The sequence below is a fragment of the Gracilinanus agilis genome, chromosome 5 (assembly GCF_016433145.1).
Source record: "Gracilinanus agilis isolate LMUSP501 chromosome 5, AgileGrace, whole genome shotgun sequence".
Taxonomy (NCBI): domain Eukaryota; kingdom Metazoa; phylum Chordata; class Mammalia; order Didelphimorphia; family Didelphidae; genus Gracilinanus; species Gracilinanus agilis.
Window position 1 is genome coordinate 229,544,692 of NC_058134.1, and position 26,403 is coordinate 229,571,094.

General features: G+C 34.4%; 1 protein-coding gene across 1 annotated transcript in view; it reads left to right on the forward strand.

The window, feature by feature from the left end:
- Positions 1 to 26,403, forward strand: part of LOC123250118 (sodium-coupled monocarboxylate transporter 1-like) — a 190,429-nt gene that overhangs the window by 135,410 nt on the left and 28,616 nt on the right. The window contains exon 9 of the mRNA XM_044679154.1: positions 7,186 to 7,253. Within this exon, the coding sequence (XP_044535089.1) occupies positions 7,186 to 7,253 (68 nt within the window). The remainder of the gene's footprint in view (positions 1 to 7,185; positions 7,254 to 26,403) is intronic.

Consider the following 26,403-nt stretch of genomic DNA (forward strand, 5'->3'; position numbering starts at 1 on the left):
ATAAAGGAAAGACACAAAAAGTACAGAAGAAAAATATTGATTGAACACTGTTGTAAAGAAAGAGTGGGTCCTGAGGTCCTAGGGGATATATGAATACTGGTGAGGTGGATATATCTTTGTATTCTCCCTAGGTGCTGGTGGTGGGGGAACACCAACCCCAATCACCCTTGCTAGTTTTTATAATTTCCTCTTTAAATAACAATTGCCCAGGGAAGAACCCTAAAAGGTTAGGTGGATGGGTAACCCTTTTATGTCCCACCTGGCTTTGGTTCAATATTAATATTGGGCTCTGATTAGCCTTGGACCACATTGTTCATCTGACTGCGTGTGCTCCCTCCCCATGGGTTGTGCTAGAAAGACCACTCAGGAAGGTACTTATTAAATACTTTATCTATGATCTTAATTAGGAAAGGATATCTGGATAAGGATTGGGGATTGGAGACCCTGTCAATCTAATATTTGTAATCTATAATCACTCAGGGCTGGAGGCTATTGTCTCAGTAAAGCTGGAGCTATTGTTCTTCACAACCCCTCTGGTTCAGCTTGGCCACTGCCAAACCAGAGAAGTGACTACCCTTGCTGCAGCTGTGTTGGTGATTTCCTCTCAGCTTTCTTATTATCAGTTTGGTGATGTGTTAGCTTTCACAGCCTTCAGGAAGTATTCAAATCCTACCACCCTCTTCTTCTTCAGACCTCCCTTCCTCCCTTTCACCACACAGGGACCCAGAGACCTAAAGAGCTAGGAAGATTCAGAGACCTAAAGATCTAGGGGCCAAAGACCAAAGGACCAAAGACCAAAGACCAATGGTCAAAGACCCCCTCCCAGATGGCTGTTAGGGATACTTATAGTCTCACACCAACCAACTTTTGCCCTTGGCTCAGGGCATCTGGGAACATTCCAACCTCTCCAACTGCCTCTCTTGTCAATCATGGTGACTCCAAAATTTCCCAGGATTTGAATATACTTCAAACACAGAGAAAGACAACTACAGACCAATCTTGTTAATGAACATAGATGCAAAAATTTAAATAAAATACTAGCAAAATGACTCCAGCAAGTTATTACAAGGATTATCCACCAGGTGGGGTTTATACCAGGAATGCAAGGATGGTTTAATATTAGGAAAACCATCCACATAATTGAATATGTCAATAATCAAACCAACATAAATCACATGATTATCTCAGTAGATTCAGAGAAAGCCTTTGAAAAAATGCAATGCCCATTCTTATTGAAAACACTAGAAAATATATTATCTGCAATAAGGACAAGTTATAAGCTTTCCCAATAAGATCAGGAGTAAAGAATTGATGCTCATTATCACCTCTATTACTTAATATTGCACTAGAAATGCTAGTGATAGTAGCATTTAGAGAAGAAAAAGAAATTGAAGGGATTAAAGTAGGAAATGAGGAAACTAAATTATCATCTGTAGATTATATGATGATATACTTAAAGAAATCTAGAAAATAAACTAAAAGCCGAGTGGAAATAATTAACAACTTTAGTCACATTGCAGGGTACAAGATAAACCTACATAAATCATCAGTATTTCTGTATATTTCCAACAAAATTCAGCAGCAGGAGTTAGAAAGAGAAATTCCACGAAAAATCACTCTAGACCAGTGATTTAAGTAATTGCTTCAAGGGAGTGATGGGCAAACTATGGCCTGGATCTGGCCAGCAGAGAATAGTTTGCCCATCTCTGGTCTAAACAATATAAAATATTTAGGCATCAATCTGCTAAGACAAGCACAGGCATTATATTAACATATCTATAAAACACTTTATGCATAATTAAAACTAAATCTAAGTAGTTGGAAAAACATTAATTGCTCATGGGTATGATGAGCTAATATAATAATAACTAAATTAATCTACTTATTCAGTGCCATACCTTTCAGACTACCAAAAACTTTTTTATAGAATTAGAAAAAATTATTACAGAGTTCATCTGGAATAACAAAAGATCAAGAATATGAAGGGAAATAATGGGAAAAATGTGAATGATGGGGTCCTAGCAGTACCATATCATGAATTGTACTATAAAGCAGTGGTCATAAAAACATGGTACTGGCTAAGAGAGAGAAGGGTAGATCAATGGAATAAGCTATTGGTAAATGACCTCAGCAAGATAGTGTTTGATAAACACAAAGATCCCAGCGTTTTGGACAAGAACTCACTATCTGACAAAAACTACTGAGAAAATTGGAAAATATTATGGAAAAAATTAGGTGTAGATCAACATCTTATACCCTATACCAAGATAAGTTCAAAATGGGTAAATAACTTCAATATAAAAAGTGAAATCATAAATAAATCAGATGAAAATAAAATAGTATACCTTTCAGATCTGTGGGAAAGGAAGGAATTTAAGATGAAGTAAGAGATGGAGAACATTATAATATGTAAAAGGTATGACTTTGATTATATCAAATTAAAAATGTTTTGTACAAACAAATCCAATGCAACAAAAATTAGAAGGAAAGCAACAAACAGGGAAAAATTTTATAACAAAACTCTCTTACAAAGGTTTAATTTCCTGAATATGTAAGGAACTAAGTCAAATTTACAATATTTAGCTATATTGGGCTATGTAAAGGTTAAAATTAATGGTTAAGTGATGATTATATTAAATTATGTGGTTACCAGTATTATATCTTGAGTCAGAAACTTATTTACAAATATTTACAAATAGAGAGGAAAGAATAAAGAAGGGAAACATGAGGGGGATAGAGAAATTTTCTATCCTATCAACTTAAACGTTTTACTCTGGGTCTGCTTAATCCAGGCAGAGATTAATTAGCTCTCAACCAGGAAGGATGGTAGTGAGTAACCACACTGCCTCCACCAAAATGGAAGCTAGTCTCTCCAGAAGCTAGGAAGGGGTTAGCTTTTTACTCACCCAACAAAGTAATCCAAGAGTCAGAATCCAAGTAGAAGCTGAGCTCTGAGCCCAAGATCCAAGCTGTAGTCTCCAGCAAAGCTCCCTCAAAGACTAAGACTATCTCCAGAAGACAATCTCTTCAAACTACCTTCTCAAAGACAATCTCTCCTGAAGGAGTTTGGGGCTTGCTTTTTTATGGTGACTTCTTGTCTCTTCCCCTCTTTACAGGGGTCAATCACAGTTTCCAAAAGTTCCAGCACTCTGTAGGATCAATTTCTCACCTTCTGAAGGTTAAGTTCTCATCAAAAAGAATCACAGTTTCCTGGCTGATTGAATAAAAAAAACCCAGTAAATAAAAAACCTAGTAAAAAGCTAATAATTACACCTATTGACCTGGCCATTAAAATTAATTAAACAAATAAAATAAATAATAAAGGAGAAAAAACCTTAACAATTGATATCTATTATGGGGACAGAGAAGATCATGGCTTAAACTCAGAGGATAGTGAAGTAAAACTACCTGCTTCAAAAACAATAAAGAAATACAATAAATGGCTATAAGCTCAAAAAGAGCTTTTAGAAGAGTTTTAAAACCACTTTAAAAACCAAATGAGAAAGTTTAAGGAAAAGTTAGGGGGGAAAATAAGACCAATGTAAGAAAATCAAAAAAATTATGAAAGGTCACACAAATTGAAAAAAAGTGATCCTGAAACTTATGGAAGAAAACAATGTATTAAGAACTAGAATTGGACAAGGAGAAGCCAACAATTTCCTAAGATTGGCTATATTAAAGAAAAATCAAAAGAATGAAATAATAGAAGAGAATATGAGACATCACAAAAACAACTGACTTGGAAAAGAGATCAAAGAAAGAGAATATAAGAATAGTTGGACTCCTGAAAGTTATAGTCACAAAAAGAGTTTAGGCACTATACTCTAAGATATCATCAAGGAAATTTGCCTAGAAATTTTGGAAACAAAGAAAATAGATATTGAAAGAGTCCACTGATCAACACCTCAAAGAGACCTGAAGCTAAAAATACAAAGTAACATTGTTGCTATATTTTAAAACCCCTATTATTAAGGAACAAATACTACAATAAGGAAAAAACAATTTAAATACTGTGTACCTACATTCAGAATAACACAAAACTTAGCATCCACAACATTAAAAGATTGAAGGACATGGAACATAGCATGTCACAGAGCACGTAGAAGTAGGCTTACAACCAAGAATTACATATCTAGCAAAGATGAGCATAATTATAAAAGGAAAAAGATGGAAATTTAATGAACTAAAAGAACTTCAATTATTCCTGGGAAAAACCCAGAACTCAGTAGAAAATTTGACCTTTAGGAAACATATTAAGGTGATGAAAGACTAGTTATAAGGAACCCCAAAAGTCAAATTGTTTGATTCTGGTATGGGGAAAATGCCATCTATTGCCCTTGAAAATGGCATCATTGCCTAGGTATATTGATGGGACATGTATGGATGGAAGACTTGAGGCTGAGGGAATATAATAGAATGAGCTGAAATGGTAGTGGAAAAGATAAGAAGGAGGCAGGGTGTAATAGGTATTTCATATAGAGGAGGAATGAGTGGAGGAACTTTGGCAGAGAAGATGATATGGGGTGGAGGGCTGGGCATACTAGAACTTAAGTCTAATCAGACCTGAGAAAAAGAGAGGACATCATTACTTCTTAAAAATTTTTTAATACTTGTTCACATTAGATGATAGTTTGAGATTTACAAAGTTTCTTTCACATAACTGCCTTGTGAAATGGGTCATACATATTTTAATGCCATATTGAGACCGGAAGAGGTTATATAACTTAATCATGGCTAGATAGCTAGATTTTAGAACTAGTACTTAATCCTCTATTGGTTTTTCCAACTCCATTGATGATGCTACCTTACATGATACTTTCATTCTTATTTCAAGTAAGCTCATTTACCTGATACACAGCTTCAGAGAACCTGGTATAGGTGAGAAGCTTTCTGAATTTTCTATTAATTATATTTTCCAAGTAAGTTGTAGCTGGAGGAGTGGCTAATCCAATCTTCCCTCATGGGTTGAAGCCAGGGAATAATTCAAGCTAGGAGAGGAGCAAGCTGGTCTCACTTTGAGGAAGTGAATAGTACCAGGAGTGAAGAAATCCCTGAATGTTTCACAACTTTGAGACTATCATGAATTTCAAATAGCAAGTGTAATACAGAATTCTGATTTCAAAAGAAATGAGAAAAATATTGCTAAATAGTAAAGGAAACATGAAGATATCAAAAATTGCCTATTCATTGTTATAATTGCCTGTTAAAAAGTTCACTGTGATCCATGCTAAAACTCCTTTTCAGTTATTATTCATTATGGAAAACAGGCATCTCCCACAAGAAAATGCGGTGCTTGAAAATCCTCTCTTACTTTCTATTGTAACTTTTGAGCCTTTTCCCTTGACAACAGAAACAAACCAGCTGTTGCCTTAAGAAAGGATGGCATGACATTGTACATATCACAAGGAATTTCTTCTTCAGCAACATCTGGTATTTTGTATGTCTGCTCACATTTTTTGCATGTTTAAAATCTATCCAAGAAATCTTTAGCATAACAGAGCCTAGTGTGAGGATGAGAAGAAAACAGGATCCCTATGACAACTAACCATGCAACATTATGTGGAATTATGTTTGCTGCTTGGAAGTACTGGAACCTGAATACACATTTTGAAGTTTACCGAGACTACGAGAGGAACTGCTACATTGACTCATGAAACTTTCAAAGCACTGAAGCTAGGACTTTATGCTTAAGCTGATGATGTTGATAAGGGTACTCAGGAACCACAAGAACTACTGGATGTTGCTCAAGAATAAATTTCTTTTGATTTGTGGAAGTTCACACCTCTTGTTCCTAAGGCAACAGCTAGTATGTATCTGTTACCAGTTGAAAAGTGTGAATTTGCCAGAAGGTAAGAGAGGATATCAGGTATCTCCTTTCCTTATAGGAAATGACTGTGTTTCCATAATGAATGGAACTGATGAAAGAGTTTCAGCAAAGATCATAGTGATTTTTTAAAAAAAAAAAAGTCATTTTTTTTCCTGTCCTATAACAACTATAGGGTCACACACCTGGGAAATGTCTGAGGCCAGATTCGAATCAAGGTCCTCCTGACTGCAGGTCTGGAGTTGTTTTCACTGTGTCACCTAGATGCTTCTACAATGAACTTTTGAACAGGCAATTTAAACATTCTAGTAAAGAACAATGTATAGTCATGCTGGATTTAGGAGGTGAATCAATAAAAATCACATTTGTTCCAAAAAATGAGGTCACCCTACTTGGGTATATAACTTCATTCCAGATGTTTAATAGTACCTACATACTCATACTATATTTATATAGCTACTTGAAGCTTTGATGTCAGGAAAGCTTACAAATCTTAGGAGTAGAGGAAAAATGAGGCATGGAGGTTTTTTTAGCTACTGCTTTCCTCCAAATTTTACACCAGAATGGGAACATGTAGAAATAACATAGGGAATTTAAGGGCAGAAAACAAAGGTTCCCTTTACAAATTGTGCTTTGAAAGAGTATCAAATCCTTCATAATAAAGGGCATAAAACAAGAATTCAAGAACTTGCATTTTTATGCTTTTTCTTATTATGATATTGTAGCAAAAATTGTTCTCATAGATAAGGAGAAAAGAGGCAGTCTTCCCAACTAAAGATTTTGAAATTGAAGCAAAATTTGTTTGTAAAACCATGGAAGTTAACTAATGGAAGAATCCTTTTATTCATATAGATCTTATCTATATTAGTTTATTCAGAAATTTGGGTTTCTGAAAACCAAAGTGCTTGAGCTGGCCCTGGGAAATTGCTGACATTGAAATGAGAAAGAAACAGCAAACTATCCTAGTATCTGCCAAGAAAAAATCCATAAATATCTATGGTCCATGACCTGGACATGAAGAGTCAGCCATGACTGAATGACTAAACAACAACAATACTGAGTAGGCTATTTCTACTTTGTGTGGTATAAAATTACAGATTTTAATTTTGACGGTAACACTGGTTTTCAGGTTTGAACCCGCAAATATAAATTTCCATCAAGACTGAATTAAGAACTAGGTGTTCTTAGGCTTAAGAACTCATAGAAAAGTCCATAAGGTGCTACTACACTGATAACTGTGTCCATTCTTCACCCCAGAGTTTCTATTTAATCTATCACAGAAAGATAATTTACACTTAATTTGTTAAGAGTCTTTAACTGGCATGTCATTTAATATTTATGTTCTTTTAACATTCATGTAGGTTTCTTCTATGGAGTCATTTGCATTGCGATGGCTGGTCTCGCATCAATAATGGGAAGTCTGATAGAGGTAACATACATTTGTAGATATATAGAAGAGATAGTACTAGGTAGGTTACTGAATATTTAACCTGAATTATATTTCAAAATTCTAGCTTCTAGCTGTACTCCTAACTAGAAAGTTGTCTGGTAAGTAGAAAGCCTTCCCAAGAGTATTTAGTAATTTAGAAATAGTAAAAATAGAGAATCTTTGGAACAATTTCCTGCAATAGATCCATGGACTGCAATCTGTATGTGGCCTTTTATGCTATTTTCCACCTATGTGGAATAAAAGCAATGAAAAGTATTTAGTAAGTATGTAATGATGTGTGGAATCTTGTTAGATTCTTACAGTTAGAAAAACATGGACAACAATGTTTCTAGAAAATAACATGTACACATTTAAAGAGGACACAAACTGATACGCACAGAGATAATAATATATTTCTATCATTTATTGGTGAAAAGAAACAAGCAGGCAATTGGGATGAATAGCTTAGATAAGGGATTAGAGTTTCAAATCCAGACTGCAGATGGAAGTAATTAGCTTTCCTCTATTCAATTCAAGAATAGTTTTATAAAACAAATTTCAATTCTTTAAAAAATTTAATATTTTATTTTTTGCCACCACAAAGAACAAGTATTTTCCTTATTATCTATTTTGTGTACAAATCTAGGATTGATATTGCTGAATCAAAGGATATGCATTCTTTGAAAGCCCTTTGGAAAAAATTCCAAATTGCTTTCCAGAATGTTTGGATCAATTCAAAACTCCACCAGCAGTGTATTCGTGTCCAAATTTTGCATATCCCTTCCAATATTCATTATTTTCCTTTACTTTCATATTGGCCAATCTGCTTGGTTTGAGTTGTTTTGATTTGCATTTTTCTGGTGCTAGGCTCCCATCCTTCACATATTTTTTTCATTATTTCTCTTGTTTTGATCTTTTTTTCTTCCAGATGAACATAGTAATATTTTTTTCCAATTCTATTAAAAAGATTTTTGGTACTTTTAAAGGTATGGCAGTGAATAAATAAATTGACTTAGGTAGGATTGTCAATTATTTACATTACTTCATCCTACTCATAAGCAATTAATGTTTTTCCAATTCTTTAGATAGTTTTATTTGTGTGAAAATTACTTCATAGTTTTGTTCATACATTTCCTGAGTTTGTCTTGGCAGATATATTCCCAAACATTTCATATTGTCTAAAGAGATTTTAAATGGAGTTTCTAACTAATGCTGCTGAGTTTTGTCTGAAATAGAAACATTGATGATTTATATGGGTTTATTTTGAATCCTGCAACTTTGCTAAAATTATTGATTATTTATTCTAGCTTTTTAGCTGATTTTCTAGGATTCTTTAAGTATACCATCAAATCATCTGTCAAAAGTGATAGTTTAGTTTCCTCATTGTCTACTTTAATCCCTTCAACTTGTTTTTCTTCTCTAATTGTTACCATTAGCATTTTTAATACACTATTAAATAATAGTAGTGATAATGGGTATCCTTGCTTCACAAAGGATCTTATTGGGAAGGCCTCTGACTCATCCCCATTACAGATGGTACTTGCTGATGGTTTTAAATAAACACTGTTTATTATTTTGAGGAAAGGGCCTTCTAATCCTATACTTTCTAGTGTTTTCAATAGGAAAACGTCTTGTATTTTGTCAAAGGCTTTTTCTGCATCTATTGAGATAATCATGTGATTTCTGTTAGTTTGGTTATTGATATGGTCAACTATGTGGATAGTTTTCCTGATGTTAAAGCAGACTTGCATTCCTGGTATAAATCCCACCTGGTCATGGTGAAAAATATTTGTGATGACTTTTTATAGTCTCTTTGTTAGTATTTTGTTTATGGTTTTTGCATCTATATTCATGAAGGAGATTGGTCTATAGTTTTCTTTCTCAGTTTTTGGTCTTCCTGGCTTGGAAATCAGTACTGTATTTGTGTCATAAAATGAATTTGGTATGATTCCTTGTTTGCTTATTTTGTCAAATATTTTATGTAGTATTGGGATTAGTTGTTCTTTGAATGTTTGGCAGAATTCACTTACGAATCCATCTGGCCCTGGGAGGTTTTTCATAGGGAATCCCTTGATGGCTTGTTCAATTTATTTTTCTGATATGGGATTATTTAAGTATTCAATTTCCTCTTTTGTTAATGTAGACATTTTATATTTATGTAAATATTTGCTCATTTCACCTAGATTGTCATATTTATTGCCATATAATTGGACAAAGTAATTCTTAAAAATTGTCTTAATTTCTTCTTCATTAGAGGTGAGATCTCCCTTTTCATTTTTGATAGTGTTAATTTTTCTCTTCTTTTTTTAAATTAGATTTACCAATACTTTGTCTATTTTATTTGTTTTTTCAAAGTATCAGCTTTTAGGCTTCTTTATTATTAGTTCAATAGTGTTTTCTTTCAATTTTATTCATTTCTCATTTGATTTTTAGGATTTTCAACTTAGTTTTTATCTGGGTATTTTTAATTTGGTCTTTTTGTAATTTTTTAAGTTGCAAGCCCAATTCATTGATCTCTTCCCTCCCTATTTTGTTGATATTGGTATACAGAAATATACATTTTTCCCTGAGTATTGCTTTGGCTATATCTGTTAGATTTTGATGTCTTGTCTCCTCATTGTCATTCTCTTCAGTGTAATCAGTAATTGTTTCTATGATTTGTTTTTTGACCTACCAGTTTTGAAGCACTAGATTATTTAGCTTCCAATTAATTTTAAATTTGCCTCTCCATTTACCCTGACTAATTATAATTTTTTATTGCATTATGATCTGAAAAAGTTGCATTTACTATTTCTGCTTTTCTACATTTGTTTGCAATGTTTTTATGCCCTAGTTCATGGTCAACCATTGTACATGTATGATGTGCTGCCTAAAAGAATGTGTATTTCTTTTCTTCCCTGTTAAGTTTTCTCCAGATATCTATTAATTCTAATTTTTCTGGCATTTCATTCACCTCCTTTATTTTTTCTTATTTATTTTTTGGTTCGATATATCTAGCTCTGATAGGGGAAGGTTGAGGTCCCACACTAGTTTGGTTTTATTATGTATTTCCTCCTAAAGCTTCTTTAGTTTCTCCTTTAGAAATCTGTATGCTATACCATTTGGTGAATAAATATTTAGTATTGATATTTCTTCATTTTCTATACTGAATTTTATCTGAATGTAATTACCTTTCTTATATCTTTTAATTCTATCAATTTTTATTTTAGCTTTGTGTGATATCATGATTGCTACTCCTGCTTTTTTTTACTCTAAATGTTGCATAATACGTTATGCCCCAGCCTTTTAACTTTAATCTATGTGTGTCACCCTGCCTCAAATGTATTTCTTGTAAACAACATATAGTAGGATTCTGGTTTTTAATTAGTTCTGCTAGATAGGTGATTCTAGGTGTAAACCTAGATCTTTTACCTCCCTGAATATCATATTCCATGCCTTCTGATCCTTTAATATAGCAGCTGCTAGGTCTTCTGTTGTCCTGATTGTAGCTCCATAGCATTTGAATTGTTTCTTTCTGTCACTTTAACAGTATTTTTTTCTTGATATGGGGAATCTTAAATATAGCTATTATATTCCTGAAAGTTGCCATTTGGTGATTTCTTAATTGAGGTGATCTGTGAATTCTTTCAATTTCAATTTTATTTTCTTGTTTGAGGATATCTGGGAAGTATTCTTTGATAATTTCTCATATTTTGATGTGTAAGATTTTTTTATTATGGTTTTCGGGTAGTCCTATAATTCTTAAAATCTTTCTCCTGGATCTATTTTCAGGTCAGTTGTTTTTTCAGTAAGAAACTCCATGTTTTCTTCTGTTTTTTTTTGTTCATTCTTTTGATTTTGTTTTTATTGTCTCCTTATTTTTCATAAAATAATTAGCTTCTAGTTATTCAATTCTAATTTTTAAGGCTTGTTTTTCCTCTGACTGCTTTTGGTTCTCCTCCTTTTTCATTTTGCCCATTTCTTCTTGTGTCATTTTCATTTCTCTTCCCCACTTTTCCTTTGCTTCTCTTAACTGATTTTTGAAGTCTTTTTTGAGCTCTTCTAGAATCTGTGTCCAATCCAAAATTTTCTTTTGGACTTTGTGTGTGTTTCCTTTGCTTTCACTGTCCCCCTTCTGTGTCTATACTTTGCTCTTTGCCTTCATAGAAATGCTTTAGAGTTAGATGCTTTTTTTGTTGTTACTCATTTTTCCTACCTTTTTATAGGTAGGCTCTGTTCTCTGGGAGGTTACAGTACCCTCTTAAATTTCATCCCTTCCTTGATGCTAGTTTTAGCTTTTTTTCTGGGTTTCTGCCCATTTCAGATCTTCCAAGATTGTGTGATAGTCTGGGAACTCTGAAGGCCACCTCCCACTGCTGAATCAATTATCCATTTAGATGCTGATAACTTTAAATACTTGCTTCAGGCTTGGGCATAAGCTTTTGGTTTTACTCTGAGCTTGATCAGTCTAGGCATTGCTCAAATTCTATGCTCAGACTTAGGTGTAAGTTTTTGGTCTCACTGCTTACTATTCAGGCACACAGTTGATTGTCCTGTCCTGGAACTCTGCCCCGAGCTTTTGACAAAAAGATTTATATCCCCTTTGGTTCTACCAGCTATTCCAAACTGGGATCTATGACCTTGTCATAAGCCAAGATTGGAACTCCTGGCTTCACTTTGGGCCCACACAGATCAGCCGATTTCAGCACAGATTGCCCTGGGCTGGGATTCCATACTTCACCATAGGTTTAGAATTTCACATAGTGTGGGTTTTTTGGACCTCTATTTTGTCCAAACAGGGTCCCAGGATCTGAATGTTGTCTTGGTCTTAGGTTCCAGACCTGGAATAGCACATATAGGATGTGGGGTGTGGCTTGCTCTTGCCTTGCTCTTCATTCTTTGCTATAGCTTCCTGCTGACTGTGCTCCTCTCTCATCCTAGTACCTCAGATGTTCTCTACCTTTTGCTTTTTCTTTTCCTGAAAGTTGTTTTACTCTGTCTTCTTGTTGGTTCTTTCACTTCTGTATTTGTTTTGTGGAATTATTTTAATATTGATTGGAGAGGATTCTCATGATGACTCTGAGCTTCTTTGCTTTACTCCACCATCTTGGCTCTCTGCCCTCTACTTTTCATAGAGGACCAAAGCAGAAAGATCTGTTCAAATTTTTTCCTCTGTTGTTTTTCAGCTGACTACAGAAGTGTAGCATGAGGGAAGATTAGAACAAGAGAAGGAAGATTTTGATCCCACAATTGAGTAGATTTTTTAATGGTGTTAATTTTTTAAGATTCATATATATGATTTTGGAAAATCACAAATGATTATTAAATATATCTGTGGAATTGTGTGAAATCACTATAAAGTGATAAATCAATGTTGAAAATTTTCTATCAGTTGTATAAGATTCTAGATAAGTTTGATTTTGTATTTGATGATGAGAGAACTGTTAATTCTCACTGAGACTTGAAATGAACAATGGTTAGAGATTTGATAGTTGAATATAAGGATTTAATAAAATCAGTGTAAAGTGTATAAGAATTTTGTACCAGTTTAGAAGAAGAAGTGATATAATATTAAGAAGATCCTATATGATCTAAATTTTGGATAGACAAATGAGAATATGAAAATGTTATTTTATTATATATACTATTGAATTAGCAATAAGTGAAAATATAATGAACACTGGGGAAGAAGAAGTTTTAAGTTTAGTAATTTGGAATGGAATATGTATTAAGAGTTTGGAATATTGCTAAAGAATTTCTGAATTTGTAAATTTTGTTGTAACTGATTGAGATGTATGAATTCTTGCCAAAATATGCACCCTGGATAAAATTGGCTTAATTACTGAATGTAAATATACATTTAAATCCAATTTGGTAGAATTCAATTTTGGGCAAACACAAATGATTTATGAATTTGTACTGTGAACTGAACTAATCTTTGAGGTAAATTGGATAAGCCAATATGTAAAGACATAATATATAAATGATGATATAATTGATGAAGGAATTGATAAAAGCAGGTGACAGGATACCTGGGAGAAGGCAAGAGAGAGGTATAGAATTAGTATTTGAAAGACATAAGATGCAGAGGACTTTAATAGAATATGGGGCCTCTTTATGAGATCCAGAAGACAGACATGTTGTATGAACAATGGATATAGATATGTGCAGATGTTGAATGTGATTCTGCTTTTAGCAGAGATTTGAAGGGGGAAAGAGTGGATGTTTAGAGATTAAGGTAGTTTAAGCAATTGATTATTTCATCTTCCTCTCTTACCAGCAAGGTAAACTACTGAGCCCTAAGTGTTCTCAGATAGGTAATACATTGTAATGGTGAAATAGGTGGATAGATCTGATGGTTGTTTTGGTAGAAGTGAGATACCAAGGGTTTGATAGTTTCTTTCACTTATTGGACTCTTAGACCAGTTTAAAAAACAAAACAGGGGTTTATTTGAACCACAGTAAGCTGGATGGGAGGATTGGGGAATAGGATACCCTGATCTAAGAAATTCTACCTAAACCTCCCCCTTCTAAGAACCCTGCAAAGACTTCTAGTCTTCCAAGCTGCCTCGTTCACTACTCTGCTGTCTAAGATTTCCCCAGCTATTTTACTACTTGACTCTATAATCCTCCCAGATAAGTTTGGCAAGGTGTATTGTTCTTCAGAGCAGGAAGGTTGACCCTTTATCTCAGCAATCAACCCTGGCCTGTTAGGCCTAAGATGGTTGTAGGCTTTCTGGTCTTCCTTCATTGACTGGCCAGACTCAGAGCTCAGAGAAGCTGGAAACACTCTCTCTGGAGGCTGGAAACATGAGTGGATCACAAGATATGAAGTATGTCTTCACATAGGATACCAGAGCTGGTAGCTTTGGCTTCAAGGGGATAGGAAACCAAACCCCTCCTTGGCTCACACAGATCACAAGCAGGAGGAAGTTACCAGCTTCAGACTCTCCCAGAAACAGGAAACCAAAAGCCCCTTGGTAACTCTCTGTGTCCCCTTTTCTATTTTCCCCACGTTCCAGAACAGAACCTATGCAATCACATGGCATGTGGTAAATTCCAGCACACTGATCTCTGTACAAAATCCTTTCTCTTACCCGTTTGCACCCATTTCTCTCCTCTCCTCATTATAATAGGTAGGGATAAAATAGGTAACTAGATAAGTTATGAAGAAGATACAGAATTGTCATTTACTGTATGAAGTTAAATGAGAAAAACATTTTTAAATAAACTTGATTTTAAGAAGCCATTAGAATAAGTAATCAACTAAGCAGGAAGCTTGTTTTCAATTATGGATCTTAAAAAAAAAGAATGAAATTTGAATACCAAGAGAATAGGTTTTCACTCAACTGTAATGGGTAGGAGTTTTGTCACTAAGAGAAAAGATTTATGGGAATAACACCGGATATTATTGAAAGCTTGGATTTCAGACTATCTGATGATTGATCCATGATTGATATTGTTGTGAACCTGGAAGACATTAAAAGGATGAGTGAAAGTCCTATAACAGTTGGAAAGGAAGTCTAAGACTAAATCTAGATGGGACATTTCCAACCCTGGGTACTAGAGGTCCCTGCGTGAAACAGTTATGGCATGAGCCAATAACAGCTTTTCTCTATGCATGAAGTCCAACAATGTTGACTCACTCATAATGTGTCCTTAAAAGAACAGCAAGGATGGTTAAAGATCTTTTCTCCTGCCTTTCTTTTGCAACAAATTCCTACTATCAGCCCAGGATAGAAATTATAAGATGGACAGTTCCATTTTCTAAACAAGCAAGTTGACTAGTAGTAAAAAGTTAGAATTGATTAAGTGATAACTCTATACAGATGAGATTGTTTTTTGATGATCTGTAATTGAGTTTCCATAGAAATAGGTAGAAATAGTTCTGAGAAGCAGTGGAATCTAAACTTTAGACTAAGGATTAGGGCCCCAGGAATTTCTGTATCTGAGATAGAAGGATTTATTTCATAAAATGTTAGCTTTTCAAAGAATTTTTGTCAGTAGGAAGACCCCTCCCCCTCTCCCAAGAGATTCTGCAATCAACCTGGGACAGAGGGAGCAAGGATTCCAGAGGAAGAGGATCTCTGAAGATGATGAAGAAGAAGGGTCCAATTATGTTTAATCAATATTTTTAAGTGTTTTTGCTACCTATAAGGGAAACCGAAGCATGCATGTTGTGCCCCAAAGACCCTAAAAGTCCAATAAGGTCCCCCTAAAATGATGATTTAAAAAAAAAGCAAAAAGTCTGAAACTTAATTAAGGAGCATGAGACTCAAGTATATTTTGAAACTGATTTCATGTTTCAGCTATGGCATGAAGAAACCACTGAACATTGTGAATAATGCAACTTTGAAAAGACAAAATGATGGGGGATTCGTGTGGAGTAAAAATGAGTAATTAGTAATGCGTTATTCACAATTATGGTTAGCATTAGGATTAGTAGTGGTAGTGATAATTTCTGATCAGTTATCCCTGTAACTCTCCTATATAGATTAGCTCAGCTAGGCCCTTCCAAGAAGAGAGAAAAGAAGCCTATCTCTACATGACAAACAGTAAAGACATCTTCTCCCTGAAGTGAAGACACTTCCCCCAACCAAGCCCCTTCTGATTATTAATACTTCTTTAAAAGTGTCCCAATAAACACCTTTCCTTTTCTTATTAATTCTCAATTGACTCACAATCAGAATTTCGAGTGTTAAGAAAATGAAGTCCCATGGAAAATTACAGTACAGAGAGACCAATGAGTAGGCCATGGAGCCCAGAAGATATAGTAAGAGAATCTCTCATGGGAATAACACTCTTGTCTAGAAAATTATTGCAAAGACTGTGACTCTGGCCTTGTATATTCCTGAATTATGACTAAAACTAAGAAAGTGTTAATTTGAGAAAAAACTCTCATGATTCAAAGAGATCTGAGAACCAAAAGGGAGTAGGGAGTAAGGAATATCTCAGATAAGAAACCAATGACTCAAACACAGGTGGTGGTAAACTCAAGCCACCATTGTATAGATTTCCTATAAAATAAAGATTCTTTTTGTAACCAGTGGACATGGTTGAGGTAAAACCAGCAATGTTCCCTGATGCCTGCTTTTTCTCTAATAAAGGCTGCTTCCTATCAGCATGTTATCTAAGTCTTCTATCTGCTCATTAGAGTCATTTCTGGGGATGCTAAGCCCCACTACCCCCAAACCCACTCCACACATCAGAGAAAAAGGAAAAGAACCTGTATGTTCCAAAATATTTATGGCAGCTCTCTTTGTGGTAACAAAAAAACCTGGAAATTGTGAAGATGTCTAGCAACTGGGGACTGGCTAAACACATTGTGGTATATGATTGTGATGGACTACAATTGTACCACAAGAAACAATGAGCAGGTTAATTATTTTATTTTAAATTAAGTTTTTTAGCAACAAACAATTTTTGACAATTCTGATATTTTAGGATTCAGATTTCCCCTCCTTCCTCCTCCAAATCCTTGAGGAGGTACATAGTCAGCTATATTGTTAACCAATATATAATCAGGTAAATAGTCAGATAAAGATGATACCAGTACTTTCATGTAATACATATTTCCATGTTGCTCCTGGCATATTAGAAGACACATATCATTTATACAGTAATATCTCATGAAGGAAATAAAGTGAAAGATCACATGCTCTGATCTGCAATCAAACTCTTAACAGTTCCTTCTTTGACCATGAACAGTATTTTCATCATGGGTCCCTTGTGGTTATCTTGGAAACATGATTAAGTAGGTTAATTTAAAAAAGCTTGGAAAGATCCACAAAATATAATAAAGAGTGAATTTAAAAGAAGCAAGAAAATATGACATACAGTCACAGATTTAATATTTGAAAAATAACTTGTGAATGTACACCTTCAGAGAATGAATTGAACTATATAAACACAAAAGACATACCTTATACACACATACACACACACATGTTTGTTGGATATTGTGTGAGGTGGGAAGAAAGTTTCTGAGATATCTGGGAATAAATTCTAATAAAAAGTAAAAGAATAAACAATAAACAATAATGAAATATTGTGTGTTCTAAACAAACTGCTATGTACTAGCATTTTATTTTTTATTTATTTTTTAGAAAAAAATTTTTCCATGGTTACATGTCTCTCCCACCCTCCAACCCCACAGTAGCTGATGCACATTTCCACTGGTTTCTTCCTGTGTAATCAATTAAGACCTATTTCCATATTATTGATAATTGTTCGAGGGTGGTCATTAAGAGTCTACATCCTAATCATGTCTGCATCAACTCATGTGTTCAAGCAGTTTTCTTTTCCCTTGTGTTTCCACTCCTGTAGTTCTTCCTCTGAAAGTGGTTAGTGTTCTTTTCCATAAATCCCTCAGAATTGTCCTGGGTCATTGCATTAGTGCTAGTACAGAAGTCCATTACATTAGATTTTACCATAGTCTCTGTGTATAATGTTCTCCTGGTTCTGCTCCTTTCACTCTGCATCAATTCCTGGAAGTCATTCCAGTTCACATGGAATTCCTCCAATTCGTTATTCCTTTGAGCACAATAGTATTCCATCACCAGCATATGCCACAATTTGTTCAGCCATTCCCTAGTTGAAGGGCATACCCTCGTTTTCCAGTTTTTTGCCACCACAAAGAGAATGAATATAAATATTTTTGTACATATCTTGTTCCCTATGATCTTTTGGGGGATACAAACCCAGCAATGCTATGTCTGGATCAAAGGGCAGGCAATCTTTAATCACTCTTTGGGCGTAATTCTAAACTGCCATCCAGAATTGTCGGATCACTTCACAACTCCACCAGCAATGCATCAATGTCCCAATTTTGCCACATCCCCTCCAATATTCATTACTCTACCCTTCTGTCATTTTAGCCAATCTGCTAGGCGTGAGTTAATACCTCAGAGTTGTTTTGATTAGCATTTCTCTAATTATTAGAGATTTAGAACACTTTCTCACTTACATATTGATAGTTTTGATTTCTTTTTCTGAAAATTGCCTATTCATGTCCCTTGCCCATTTATCAAATGGAGAATGGCTTAATTTTTTGTACAATTGATTTAGCTCCTTGTATATTTGAGTAATTAAACCTTTTTCAGAGTTTTTTGTTATAAAGATTTTTTCCCAGTTTGTTGTTTCCCTTTTGAGTTTAGTTACATTTTTTTTGTTTCTACAAAAACAATTTAATTTAATGTAATCAAAATTATTTATTTTATATTTTGTAATTTTTTCTAACTCTTGCTTGGTTTTAAAATATTTCCTTTCCCATAGATCTGACAAGTATATTATTCTGTGTTCGCCTAATTTTCCTATAGGTTCCTTCTTTACATTCAAGTCATTCACCCACTCTGAATTTATCTTGGTGGAGGGTGTGAATTATTGATCTAAACCTAATCTCTCCCATATTGTTTTCTAATTTTCCCAGCAGTTTTTCTCAGATGGTTGATTTTTGTCCCAAAAGTTGGGCTCTTTGGGTTTATCATACACTGTCTTGCTGAGGTCACTTACTCCATGTCTATTCCACTGATCCTCCCTTCTGTCTCTTAGCCAGTACCATATTGTTTTGATGACCACTGCTTTATAGTATAGTTCAATATCTGGTACTGCTAGGCAACCTTCCTTCATGTTTTTTTCATTATTTCCCTTGATATTCTTGAATTTTTTTCTTCCAAATGAACTTTGTTATAGTTTTTTCTAATTCTGTAAAAAAATTTTTTGGTACTTTGATAGGTATGGCATTACGTAAGTAAATTAATTTGGGTAGAATGGTCATTTTTATTACGTTATCTCATCCTACCCATGAGCAATCAATGTTTTTCCAATTGTTTAGATATAGTTTTAATTGTTTGGAAAGTGTTTTGTAGTTGTGTTGGTATAATTCCTGTGTTTGTTTTGGTAGATAGATTCCTAAGTATTTTATATTGTCTAGGGTCATTTTAAATGGTGTTTCTCTTGCTACCTCTTGCTGCTCTAATGTGTTGGAACTATATAGAAATGCTGATGATTTATGTGTATTTATTTTGTATCCTGAAACTTTGCTAAAGTTGTTGATTATTTCTTCTAGCTTTTTAGTTGATTCTCTAGGATTCTTTAAGTAGACCATCATATCATCTGCAAAGAGTGATAGCTTAGTCTCTTCACTACCTATTTTAATACCTTCAATTTCTTTTTCTTCTCTAATTTCTACTGCTAGTGTTTCTAGTACAATGTTAAATAATAAAGGTGTCAATGGGCATCCTTATTTCACTCCTGTTCTTATTGGGAAGGTTTCTAATTTATCCCCTTTGCAGGTGATGTTTGTTGATGGTTTTAGATATATTCTGTTTATTAATTTTAGGAAAGGACCTTCTATTCCTATACTTTCTAGTGTTTTCAAAAAGAATGGCTGTTGTATTTTGTCAAAGGCTTTTTTCAGCATCTATTGAGATAATCATGGGATTTTTGTTTGTTTGCTTGTTGAAATGGTCAATTATGTGAATGGTTTTCCTAATGTTGAACCATCCTTGCATTCCTGGTATAAATCCCATCTGATTATGGTGGATGATCCTCTTGATCACTTGCTGGTATCTTTTTGCTAGTATTCTATTTAAGATTTCTACATCTATGTTCATTAGGGAGATTGGTCTGTGGTTTCCTTTTTCTGTTTTTGATCTACCTAGCTTTGGAATCATTACCATATTTGTGTCATAAAAGGAATTTGGTAGAAGTCCTTCTTTCCTTATTATGTCAAATAGTTTGTATAGTATTGGGATTAATTGTTCTTTGAAATGTTTGGTAGAATTCACTTGTGAATCCATCTGGTCCTAGGGTTTTTTTTCTTGGGGAGTTCTTTGATGGCTTGTTCAATTTCTTTTTCTGATATGGAATTATTTGAGTATTCTATTTCTTCTGCTATTAATCTAGGCAATTTATATTTTTGTAAGTATTCATCCATATCACCTAGATTGCTATACTTAGTGCCATATAATTGGGCAAAATACTTTTTAATGATTGCCTTAATTTCCTCTTCATTAGAGGTGAGGTATCCCTTTTCATCTTTGATACTGTTAATTTGGTTTTCTTCTTTCCTTTTTTAAATTTAGATTTACCAGTACTTTGTCTATTTTATCTTTTTTTTCAAAATATTTCCCAATTTCCAATTAATATTTGATTTGCATATCAATGTACCCTTATTAATTGTTATTTTAATTGCATTATGATCCGAAAGGGTTGCATTTACTATTTCTATTCTTTTGCATTTGTATGCCATATTTCTATGCCCTAATACATGGTCAATCTTTGTGAATGTTCCATGTGCTGCTGAAAAGAACGTGTATTCCTTTTTGTCCCTATTTATTTTTCTCCATATATCTATTAACTCTAATTTTTCTAGGATTTCATTCACCTCTCTTATCTCTTTCTTATTTATTTTTTGGTTTGATTTATCTAGATCTGATAAAGGAAGGTTGCAATCATCCACTAGTATAGTTTTCTTATCTATTTCATCCTTGGGCTCCACTAGCTTCTCCTTTAGAAATCTGGATGCTATACAATTTGGTGCATACATGTTGAGTCCTGATATTTCTTCATTGTTTATACTGCCTTTTATTAGGATGTAATTACGTTCCTTATCTCTTTTAACCAGATCTATTTTTACTTTCACTCTGTCAGAAATCATGATTGCAAATCCTGCCTTCTTTTTCTCAGTTGAAACCCAATAGATTTTGCTCTATCCTTTCATTTTTATTCCGTGTATGTCTGCTTATTTCATCTGTGTTTCTTGTAGACAACATATGGTAGGATTTTGGTTTCTAATCCACTCTGCTATTTGCTTATGTTTTAAGGGCAAGTGCATCCCATTCACATTCAGAATTATAATTATCAACTGTATATTCCCAGACATTTTGATTCTCTCTCCTTGTCCTGCCCTTTATTCTTTCACCATTTCCTTCAATACCAGTGTTTTGTTGTTAATTGGTTCCCCTAATCCCCTCTCTTATTGTACTTCCCTTTCTCCCCTCTCTCTTCTTATTCCCCTCTTATTTTTTAGGGTCTTTTTTAAGCTACCCCCACCCTCTCCCTTCCTAGTGTTGCTTCCCTCCCCACCAGTCCTTTTGTTACCCTTCTACTTCTCTCTAAGGCGTGAATCAATCCTCTGCCCCAGTGTATCTGATTGTTCTTCCCTCTTTAAGTTGATTTCAATGCAGTTAAGTATTAAATATTTCCTCTCTCCAACCTCTTTACCCTTCCACTGTATTGTTATTCTTCCCTGTTCTCCCCACACGCTTCTTTATGGAATATAAATTTACTGCATTTTGTTTGTTTTCCCAGTTTTCTTAATATTACCTTCTTTCTTCCCTCTAGTTTTGTATATATTTATATATATACATATGCATATGTACATATATTTATATCTAAATCTATTTCTATGTATCTTGTCATTTCATCCTATACCCTTTGTCAATGTTCCCTCTATGAAAACTTCTCGTTACCTGTTGATAATAACAATTGTTAATATTTGCCAAAATCTTTTCTTCTAGGGATACAAATCAATTGAACTGATTGAGTCCCTTAAAGAAAATATTTTTTTAATTCCTCCACCTTTTTTAATTATCTTACGGTAATTCTCTTGAGTTCTGTGTTTAGGCAGCAAACTCTCAGTTTAATTACAGTTTTTTCTTTATGAATGCTTGGAAGTCATCAATTTTATTGAATAACCATACTTTCCCCTGAAAAAATGTAGTCAGTTTTCCTGGATAGTTGATTCTTGGTTGTAGACCCAGTTCTTTATTTTCAGGAATATTATGTTCCATGCCTTCCATTCCTTCAATGTAGATGCAACCAGATCCTGTGTTATCCTAACTGTGGTTCCCTGGTATCTGAATGACTTCTTATCAGCTTGTAAAAATTTTTCCTTGGTCTGGTAGTTCTTGAATTTGGGTATAATATTTCCGGGAGTTGTCAGTTGAGGATTAAATGTAGCAGGTGATCTGTGGATTCTTTCAAACTCTACTTTTCCCGCTTGTAATATTTTAACTTGGTCTGGTAGTTTTTAAATTTGACTATAATATTCCTGTAAATTGTTAGTTATGGATTAAACATAGGGGGTGGTCTGTGGATTTTTTCAATTTCCACTTTTCCCTCTTGTTTAACAATACCAGGGCAGTTTTCTCTGATAATTTCTTGTAGGATGATGTTTAAATTTTTTGTTTTGTCATGATGTTTGGGTAAACCAATAATTCTTAATTTGTCTCTTCTAGCTCTGTTCTCCAGATCTTTGGTTGAATCAATGAGGTGTTTCATATTCTCCTCAAAGTTTTCATTTTTTAAAATTTGTTTTATTGTATTCTTGCTGCCTCGTGAAGTCATTTACTTCTAGTTGTTTAGTTCTATGTTTTTAAAGACTGAATTTCATCCCTGGCTTTTTGGTCATCCTCCTTCCGGTCTGATTTTCTTTGCAGATCATCTTTTGCCTTCTTTGCCTCATTTTCAAGCTGGCCAATTCTGGCTTTTAAGACTTTATTTTCTTATTTTAGTTCATGTATTTACTGTTTTCAAACTGTCTTCAGCCTCTCTTGATTGCTTTTTGAATTCCTGAAGTTCTTGAGTTAATTGAACTTTGAGGTCTTCTAAAGCCTGTGCCCAATTTGCTGGAGCAACTTCTTCTTCTTCTTCTTCTTTTTCTTCTTCTTCTTCTTCTTCTTCTTCTTCTTCTTCTTCTTCTTCTTCTTTCTTCTTTCTTCTTTCTTCTTTCTTCTTTCTTCTTTCTTCTTTCTTCTTTCTTCTTCCTTCTTCCTTCTTCTTCCTTCTTCCTTCTTCCTTCTTCCTTCTTCTTCCTTCTTCCTTCTTCCTTCTTCCTTCTTCTTTCTTCTTCTCTCTTTTCACTTCCTTGAAAGAAGATGTCAATTGTCATTTCTTTTCTGTTTTTCTGTTTACTCATATTTTTTCCTTTTCTGTTCTGCTAGTTTGAGCTTTGATGAAAGATTTAATGAGCTTTGATGAAAGATCTTCCCCCAGCTGGCAATGGAGGTTTGTGGTTACTTTCTCTGGAGTGTATGGGGGAGTGGTGTTGGAGTTTCCCTGTCCTCTGAAGACTTCTTATATGTCCAATTGATGGAATTAAGCCTGTATTGATTGAATTAGTCTGTGTTGCTTAAAGTGCCCTGAGGCTAAAACCTTGAGAGGGGAAAAAAGAAGTGAGGGGACAAGATGGAGTGTTTTTGCTGAGCTGCCCAGCAGTAAGGTCTCCCTGCTCTATCCTGCAGTTGGACCTGGTTTCCTTTCCTCTTGAAGCCCTTTGTTCTCTATATTGGTTTGATAAAGCCAGGCTGTCTGAGGCTTGGCTCTACCTAAGCTGCCATCTTCTGAGAGTTTTTGCTGTGTTTCTCTGGCTTTCTCCTCCAGTCACCTCCCTGGTGCTTGTGTTCAACTTCCCAAATCCAGTACCAGCAAGGCCCTCTCTCCAGACCAGTGTACCCACCTGCTTGGAGATTTCAGGGGCTGCTGTAGACTCTGCACAGCGTATGGGGGAGGCGTCCTGGGATTCCCCTTCTATACCCTCAGACCTGACAGTTCAAGAATTCAAGCCTTTTTCTTGTTGTACCTCTTTTACTGTCCAGTAGTAGGGTCCCCCTGAACTGTCCTTTTATTAGATTTGGTCCTCTTTCTTCTTGAAGCACATTGTTTTCTATCTTGGTGTAGAAGGGTGAGGAGGTTTTAAGATTTGCTTTAAGCCACCATTTCCCCAGAATCCACCTATGTCCTAGCATTTTAGAAATGAAAAATAATTTCTAATGTTAGTTGAAGTACTCATATTAGGTATGGCAATGTAATAGTTATCAATATAGGCATTCAAACAAACAAAAGTTACTTTCAAAAAACAGATTTGATATATAAAGAAACAATAAGAAATAGCCCAATAAGCACAATGATTAAAGCCATTTGGAGAGAAAACCAATAAAATGAAATTGAGTGATACATAATTATAAAGACCAACCTTGATTCTGGGAAACATTAAAAAAATAGACTTTCTTTCCTTTTCAAAGGGGGAGCTTGAAAACTATGAGTACGGAATCTTACATTTACTGTTTGGTATGGTTGATGGATTGGTTAAATGTTGAACTAATTTTTTTCTCTATATTTAAAGAAAGGGAAAGCTTAACTAGGGAAGAATTAAGTAAAATATAAGTTCTGAGTGGCCCAGATAGATTTCAGAGTAGATTTTTTTAAACAATGGTAGTTAACAGTTCTACTGGGTTCATATTCACAAAAGATCATAATGTTTAAAATTTTTTAAAGGATAAATGATTGATATTTAAATTTTACTGAATGAGGAATGCAGAAAACACAGGGAAAGTGTACATAAACTGAAAGTAAAGTAAGCACAAGCAGAAAAACAATACATGCAACTGCCACAGCTTGAATAGCTGTACCAGCTAGAACGAACATTTTACTGTTCTGCAGTAGATAAGAGAACCAATAAAAATAGAGATCAACTTGAAAAGTTATTTGTGGGTCACAGAACAGGATAAGAGGAATGAGGTTGGGATCAAGAAGGTCAAAGACATATTTATAGACAGACTCACATGTCTCTGATCAGTGACAAAGTTTATTGATTTCAGGTATATATTTATAGAGAGTTGAATCAGGAAGAGGGATTAGATCACTCAAAATAGAAGTCAATGATTAACAGGATGGAAACAATGGGTTTAAATTACCTAAGTGTGTCTGAACACTTTTCTATAGGTGATAATTCAACATGTCAATGTATGACCCAGTTTCTCACAGAATTCCTGCATCAGTAATTTTTTGGAAGAACATACAGTATTTTGGGGAGAGGAGTGATTGAGTTCTCATATTAAGAGTATGCAATGTGTTTGACTGTTTCTAGGTTTTGGTTTTTATTTTACTGAGGTCCACTCTCATTACTGGGGGCTACATCTACTCCTTTTTAATATAAATTTAACAAATGTAAGCAAGGTAAGTGAGTATGATTTGTATTAATTGTGTAAGGCTAGAAAACTAAACTATTTTCTAAAGTTTTATTTGCTTGGAAATAGAGCTTCTGAAGTTTTATTTTTATCAGGGGCTTTTCTTGGTATGCTGTTATGATCTTGAGAAAAAGCCTTTTTTCCTTGCATGACAAACATCACTTACCACAGTTTAGAAGAATAGCCCAATATTTGCATTTTAGAAATATCTAATTTTTTACAATGTCCAATTCTTTTTCCTATATGTCTAGCAAATATTAATTTCTCCCTTACTTATAAATCAAATTCATTTTATTCCTAAATATCCATGCTACTAAGAATTAGTCTGTTCTGCTATTATTACTTGAATCTATTTTCCTAATCAATTCCTCAATATGTGTGTGGTGTGATATGTTTGTGTTAAGTCTAGCTAAGTGTGGATCTTTTATGCTGTGCTATCTTCTGGTGAAACAAGGGTGAGGTGAGATTGAGCTAATAGAAGGGGAAATAAACTTTGAAACCTTACATTTTATACAGAGATAATTATAGCTAATATCACAATAGAAGGCTGTATACCATTATAAGTTGCATTTTTCAAGATAGCTGAGCCACTACAATAGTAATGGTTGGGTTGAAGGTAATACATGTAGCATACTCTTCACACGAGAATTCTAACCCTCCTCTCCCCAAAATACTGTATGTTCTTCCAAGAAATTACTGATGCAGGAATTCTATGAGAAGCTGGGTGACACACTGACATGTTGAATTATCACCTATAGAAAACTGTTCAAAACCAACTAGGTAATTTAAACCCATTGTCTCCATCCTGATAATCATTGACTTCCATTGTGAGTGATCTAATTAATCACTCTGACTGATTCAAATCTCTATAAATATCTACCTGAAATCAATAAACTTTGTCACTGATCAGAAAGAGACCTGTGAGTCTGTCTGTAATTGTGTCTGTGACCCTCCTGATCCAACCTCATTCCTCTTATCCCGTTCCATGACCTACAAATAACCAAATAACTTGTCAAGCTTATCTCTACAAATGGCGCCCAACATGGGGTACATTATGGTTAATATTTCCTTGATATATGGTAAAAAGAATTGAACATTGTTAAAAATTGGATATTTGTAAAACAAAAATATTGAGCTATTCTTCTAAACTGTGATGTTTGTCATGCAGGGAAAAAAGGCTTTTTTCTCAACATCATAAG